At 37.9% G+C, this 7,177-nt stretch overlaps 1 protein-coding gene across 1 annotated transcript; it reads right to left on the bottom strand.

Annotated features, from left to right (window-relative positions):
* Nucleotides 1–46: 46 nt before the first annotated feature.
* On the bottom strand, nucleotides 47–6,320 carry tmem98 (transmembrane protein 98). The gene is made up of 7 exons (XM_005796744.2): nucleotides 6,229–6,320; nucleotides 4,087–4,326; nucleotides 2,606–2,737; nucleotides 2,489–2,522; nucleotides 2,303–2,418; nucleotides 2,165–2,224; nucleotides 47–2,076 (listed from the first exon to the last, which is right to left on the bottom strand). Exons 2-7 carry the CDS (start codon nucleotides 4,215–4,217, stop codon nucleotides 1,875–1,877), a joined length of 675 nt encoding a protein of 224 aa, XP_005796801.1. The 5' UTR covers nucleotides 4,218–4,326; nucleotides 6,229–6,320; the 3' UTR covers nucleotides 47–1,874.
* Nucleotides 6,321–7,177: the final 857 nt, after the last annotated feature.

Genomic DNA, 7,177 nt, shown 5'->3' with positions numbered 1-7,177 from the left:
CTTTTCTTTTGTAAACCTAGCAGAAAACATCTCCTCTATTCCCACAATTTTTTATTGTCATTCAACTGATATTTTTATGCCAGGACTTTGCTTTCAAAGCGACATGGACTGTAACCAAGGCCAGTGTGTTCACATAGTCTGTGGGTAATGCCTTATTACAGCTCCTTAGGGATTCACTGTTAGCTATGCATGAAGGAGCAGGTAGACATGCTCCAATAACATCCCGCCGGCCCAAAGAGACAAGCTAATTCTGTTTCAATCAACTAAAAATGTCCTCATGACACACCAACAGAGCGCTGTGAAAAAGTGCTCTTAAAATCTTTTGTATTTTAATACCAGGCAAAGTTAACAAGTAAATAGAAAATACAAGTTTTCAAATTATGGTTTTATTAATTTGAGGGGGGAGGAGCAATTCAAAAACTCATAATGTGTAGTTTTAAAAAAGCTACATATTATGTTTAAATTGAAATAAACTCAGGAACAGATGGGGGGGAAGGTATTCAGTCTGGATTGGATTGCAAAGACGTTTCTAAGGCTTTTGGGGCTTCAGGGAAATGCAAATGGAGAAAACACAAAAAAATTGTGAACCTTCCCAGGAGTGGCCGGCCTACCAAAATCACTCCAAGAGTGCAAAGACAACTCATCCAGGAGGTCACAAAAAAATCCACAGCAACATTTACGGTACTACAGGCCTCACTTGCATAAGTTAAAGTCAGTGTTCATTATTCAGCAATAAAACTGAGGCATCAATGAAGGACCTACACTGCAAAAATACTAAATGTTCCCAGGTGTTTTTTTCTAGTTTTTAGTGTCAATACCTTGGCACGTTTGAAATGAGACAAAACTAGCTTAGATGCAACTCTTCAGCAAGATAGAAGAGCTTGTTTTAAATCAATAATATCTTAATTTTGATTAGTAATTTTTTCTTGATTCAACTTTTCTTGAAACAAGAAAAGTTAGTTTTTTTCTTGTTTCAAGTATGCCAGGGTATTTGCACTAGAAACTAGACCAAAACCCAATAATACTTAGTAGGATTTTGTCCTTTTGGACTGTACAAGACCAAATCCTCACCAGTGAAAAATTATACAAATTATACAAACTTTTAGGGAGATGTGCATCCAATACGGCCCAAAACACACCGGATCGGTTTTGGCATCAAGACCAAGATGCCAATTCAGATGCCATCTTGTCATGGCCAAGATGGCTGCAATTTGACCAGAATGTCAAGAATGAAACTGGAAGCAAAATATGTTTGAAAATACAAACTTTTACACGCAGAAACCATGGTGTATCTATCCACAACGCAGGACCTCAGAAGTTCAGGTTTTGGTTACACTGGCAGAATTTTCAGTATGGAGCTAAACTGGTCATCCATGGAAAGAGCTGCACATGTAAAGTGTGTCACAAGTGAAGGGGAAAACTAATACAAAATTCCCTAGAAAGAACTGTATTTCATTTACTCCACTTGCATCAGAGTATTTGAAGAATGCATTCTTTTATTTTTTTTTTTCTCACCAAATCCCAAAGTTAAACTGACCCCACGCATACTAAGCAAGCCAGGTTTCTCTAACTTTTTTTTACACTGAATTGGAGCACCTTCGGGTTCACTGGCTAATGGATGTCATTTTCGTCAGGATGGATTAGCTGACTAAGCCTCCTTGTGACTGCAGTGCTGGTTAGACTGGATTATAGGCCCACTACTGAATGGTGTGTTTCAGAAAATGTTTTTAAAAACCTTCTGTCCACTGCAGAGCCACGGATGTGAAACTGAAATGTCTATTTCAGTACGTATCACTAGGTCAGCATTGGAATGCAACTGCTTTTTCATGGTTTGTATTTTTGACTGTAGGTTTGTCCTGCTTCAGGTTTTTTCCTCAAATGGCCTGTTCTCTCTGAGCATCATCTCCAGGTAGGATTCGCTCTGGTTCGGAAGCCAGCGCCGCTTCACGCAGAACCACCATGTGATCCTCCGCTGCGTGCAGCGACTGATCGATCCAGTCCAGGCTGCCGGACATGTGACAGGCGTTGCGGGTGACCAGCACTAGGTGGCTGACTGAAAGCAGCAGAGCAGTGGCTCTGAGGAGGAACAAGATACATAAATTTGAAAAAAAAAAACAGGCAGCTCAAACTCTTCTCTTTCAGCAATCAAACTCAGTGTGACTACCTGGCGTCCAGGAGGATTGGATCCAGAGGAGGGTACATAGACCTGACCACATCGTCCACCCTTTAGGACACAAAACGAGAACACAAGTCAGCCCATGTTAGAGCTGCAATAACATCAAGTTCTAGCGAGACGCGCTACCTTGGACTGATTCGTTTGGCCACTGTGATGATGTCACTCAAACTGGCAGGTGCTTTGACCTTTGCCCCTGATCCCATTGTCATGGCCACCAGTTTTTCAGTCAAAGTGTGGCAGATCTGTGTGTGGAACAGATGTATTAGTTACATCAATAATATTATACGGTAACAAAAAAAGGAGTAATTTTACCTTCAGAATAGAGATGCAGTGTGACACCAGGCCACTGTTAAACACAAATTCAAAGTTTAGCAACTAAAAATGACAGAGACAATGTCTGAGAAATTATTTTACTGCGTTTCGACATACGATGCGTCCTCTATCCAGTCCTCATTCTCCAGGATGGCTTCGATGTGAGGGTTGGTGATAACCACGTCGTCCAGCTCCAGCTCCGAAGGCTCACTCTGCGTTTCCATGGCGCCAATCAGATCCACGGTGGGTCTGTCCAACAACAGGGAAAGAAGAACTGGATGAAAATGTACAAGATTCTGCTGGTATTTAAGGTGAGAATGGCTAAAGACGTGTTCGCAGCCAAAGCGAAACCAGTTCATGTCCACTAGATTAGGGGTTCCCAACCTTATTCATGCCATGACCTTTGTGACCCCCTGCACAAAACCACAGATAATGCTACAAAATATGTGAAGAAATATCAACTTTTAGAATGTTTTTTACACACAATTCAATATTTATCACATTCTTTTAACATGAATACTGTCTAATACCGTCTGATTTTATTCTTGTGGCGGACTTTATTACCAAGTAATACAATTTTCCATCACAATTTCCTTTTTTGATTTTAAGAAAATATGCAATATTTCATATATATATATATTTTTTCCTCCGAAGAGTTTTTGCTGCGCTAGTGGCTTGTATTTTTTCAACAGTAGGCAGACAGGAAGGAGGGTGAGGAGAGGGGGGAAGACATGCAGCAAAGGTCATCGGGACCGGGAGTCGAACCCGCGACATCCGTGTTGAGGACTAAGGCCTCCAATCGTGGGGCGTGCTAACCCCCTGCGCCACCACAGCACGCCCATATTTTATATTTTTGCAGCAGTGTCCTCCACAGCTGGGCTGCTGGATGGTTACTTTGGTCTTTTTCTTGTACTATATTTGTACTACTTTTTTTTTTAAGAAAAAATGTACACAACTTTTTGTGTTTCTTTTAATCATGTTGATGTGTTCTTTAGTGTGTCCAAAGTCTCTCCTTAGTTTGAACAAAATAAGAAAAACCCACAAAAACACGCTGTTTAATTTCCGATTGACTTAATATACAGCTCTGGAAAAAATTAAGAGACCACTTAAAATGATCAGTTTTTCTGATTTTACTTTTTATAGGTTTATGTTTGAGTAAAATGAATATTGTTCTTTTATTCTATGAACTACTGACATGTCGCTGGTATTCCAAGCACAAACATAGTATTTATTTGCAGAAAATTAGAAATGGTCAAAATAATGAAAAATATGCAGTGCTTTCAGACCTCAAATAATGCAAATAAAAAAGCTCATATTCATTTAGAAACTACAATACTAATGAAACCAATATTTGGTGGAAAAACCAAGAGATTTTCAACGGGGTTCAATGCTCTTCATTTTTTCCAGAGCTGTATATTTCTTTAAGCTATGTTAGATACAACAATGCAGATTTATTGTCAACAAACCCAATGCAAAAGCTTCTTTTTGTGAGCCAACACTAACAACCCTTTTGCTTTGCAGGCCCAAGCTGTGCTAAAAGTCGATGTATTCATATTAATGCTTCATATTCTGTAGAGGCTTTGTGCAGATTTACTGACTTGGAGTCGAAGTGGTGCAGCAGGTCATGAGGGTGGCAGTAGCGATGTCGGCACACCACCACCAGAGCAACAAAGGAGGCCAGGAAGATGGTGGCCAACACTCCTATGGCCACGATCACCACCGTCTCCATGGCGAATCGTAAGTCCCACAGCGTCTGACGGCAGAGACTCGTCAAGAAGAAAGGAGTCCAATCACGGTTTGGCTGATTGTCCGAGCTTGACTTACAGATAGATGCTCATCTGTGGAGGAGAGGATACTTGTCAACTTCAGCCTGATTGGCGACATTATCACCCTACTTCAGAATATTTCTGGCAGAAACGTTAGTACAGCTAAGACGAAATATAACTCTGAACCCATGGAGAGGAGAACATAATCAGCAGCACTTAGTCTGACCGTAAATATGACACAAATGAAGCATTTGAAGAGCACTTGCTTTTTTAATATAGTTTAATCGGAACAAAAACAAAATAATCAGCATGAAAATAATTAATGGCTCATAAAGTCAAGAGCTTTAAATACACTTTGGGTAAACAACGCTCACACTCGGCTTTAATAACACCTTAATTAAACCTGCAATATCAGACCAAAACAAAACCCTGACCTGTTTGCCCTCTCATTTCAAAAGTGGTTGTTTATTTTTCTTCTGTTTCAAACTGTATTGGCAGATCTCAAAAGTGTTCTGTGATGCTAAAAATGAGACCATAACAAATGAACAATAATTTGAAAAAAGTCAATTTTTTGGAAACAAAAGTACATTTTTTCAGTTTAATTAATATATATATATATATTAGAATTTGACAGAATAATTTTTGACTTTTGAAACAGAACATTTCTGATTTTTTTCTTGAAGATTTCTGAAATTAACCTCAAAATCTCTGAGTTTTTCTCGCAATTTTTTTTTTTTTTTACTTTTGGAGCTCAGAAATTTCTGAGATTCTGAGGGTTTTTTTTGGCAAAAATTTACTCTTCCATCTTTTCTCTCTACAATGACTTTACTGCGCCATCGTACACATTTGTCTGAAAGGTGGAAACGCAAAAAGTTTGGAACGGAAGTAGATTCCTAACTTTAGATAGTTTTTGCTAACAACACTGACTTCGTTAAGAATTAACAGTGTTATTTGTCCTTACACCTGGCGGCATCACAAAAAACTGAATATCAACAAAACCACAGAGTGAAACGTGGTGATGGCAGTATCATGATCTGGGGTTGATTTTCCTTCTTTCAGTTGGAATTTTGATTTTTGTCAGTGCTGAGTAAACGAACAGCTCCAACATTTAGAAACACGCTTAAAGTAAAGAAGAAAAAGTGTTGAAACAAATCATCATAGCAGTTACAGAATCTGCTCCAGGTGCTGGTTACATGGCTAAACTACAAATGTTATAACATGGCAAACCTGCATTTTTGCCTGGATGATTGTGTGAGATTACAGCATGGAATGTTGTAACTCTTTAATCTGATTAATTTGTGTTAAACTCGCAGCATCATGAAGGGCTTTATCCAGCCTGAGAACTTTTTCATTTCTCACCAACAGTTTGATCAAATCTGCTCCGAACTGAGCTTAAAAAAAACCAAACAAACCCAAAAGCATAAATATAAACATAAAACATAATCTGCACCTCGGCAGAAACTGAAGACATAAAATAGCCAATGACATCCAAAGGAAGCAAATCTTAATTTTCCGTCAAATTGCTTTGCTTTCCCTTGTCTGCAGCGGTATAGAAACACAATCACATTTTTATTGATCAGGGTTCTGTGGAGCTGCTCCAGACAAAAGATAATAGAAAGGAAAAAATAATTCTTTGTAACGTTCAGCCTCAAAAAACGAACAGAATCTGGTGCAATTTAAAACGTATCATCTAATTATTAGAAGTAAATAATTCATGTTTTAGGACTGAATTAAAAGTCCCAAAAACACATAAGCGATTATCTAAATAAAAGCTATTTAACACCACACAAAAACATAGATACGAAAAGCTTCTTTTTCTGAGCCATGAAACAATGAACCGAAAGACACACACCCACATATTGAGTTTTTCCAAGAACAATTTCCTGATGTTAACTCTTTAAAAACTTTTAAAACACTTTTAAAAAGTCGCTATTAACCTGAAACAGACACATAAACTTATTTTTGGCTACTTACCTGTACATTTCGCTTTTTTTTGTCGATTCTCTTTAAGAGACAAAATAGTTTTTGCTCCGGCGGCGGGAGCGCGGAGACGGCACCAACATCCCCCAGACCTGAGACGGGAACGCGCAAGTTAGATGGAGCTACTACTGACTGATGAGGAAACTTTAGGTATGGCAAGAGGTTGTAGCACACAATCTAAGCACATCTTACTTTTCTTTAAGTTAAACAGAGGTTTCTTATTTTTCTTAGTCAAAAATGTAAGGTGTATAAAGATAAGATTAAATTTTTAAAAGATGAAACATCAGAATCTGGATTAACATTATTGGCCACGTTTGTGCACACAAGCAAAACATTTTTTACCTCATTTACATTGGAATATATGTCGTCAATAGATATATTAATATCTTTGTCAGAAATTAATACTGGACACTACTGATTACATTTGTATTTTAGGTTGAAGATTTGACATTCAAATTTATAGAATTTACATTCCCATTATTCATATGTGCATTTTTGTTAACTTACATCTTTCAAGTTTTGAAAGGTGTAGGCAACATTTTTGAAATATTTAGAACTTTTTACTGCATCAGTTTCACAAGGTAATCTCATCTGTACAGTTATGTCCACAAAAATTGGGCATTTTCTTATTTCGTATTGTTTGAAGTAATGCACGTTTCTTGTAATCGTCTAAAGTAAATTTTTAGACAATTTAATGTCTGACGCTCATCATGTTTGTTAAAATTTTATTTGACCTTATTCTTGGTGAACGTTTGTATTATTAATAATAATAATAATAATTTAAAAAAAAATCCTTTATTATATGGTAAATGTTCTTGCCATACATCACTAACCCACAGCTACATCCCGCTGTCACGCCTAAGTGCGCCACGCAAACTTACTGCTTCAAAAAGCTGCGGTTTTGCAAGAAACACGTCATAGTTATCCCCATCGACCGGTGGCG

Source organism: Xiphophorus maculatus, chromosome 16, assembly GCF_002775205.1.
Source record: "Xiphophorus maculatus strain JP 163 A chromosome 16, X_maculatus-5.0-male, whole genome shotgun sequence".
NCBI classification, from domain to species: Eukaryota; Metazoa; Chordata; class Actinopteri; order Cyprinodontiformes; family Poeciliidae; genus Xiphophorus; species Xiphophorus maculatus.
This window is presented reverse-complemented; position numbering and strand designations above follow the sequence as displayed.

Coding starts and splice junctions, on each gene's coding strand:
- tmem98 (XM_005796744.2), bottom strand. CDS start 4,217: ATGGAGACGGTGGTGATCGTGGCCATAGGAGTGTTGGCCACCATCTTC. Junction 2,738..4,086: donor CTGCACCACTTCGACTCCAA/GTCAGTAAATCT, acceptor GTTGTTGGACAG/ACCCACCGTGGATCTGATTG. Junction 2,077..2,164: donor CCAATCCTCCTGGACGCCAG/GTAGTCACACTG, acceptor GTTCCTCCTCAG/AGCCACTGCTCTGCTGCTTT.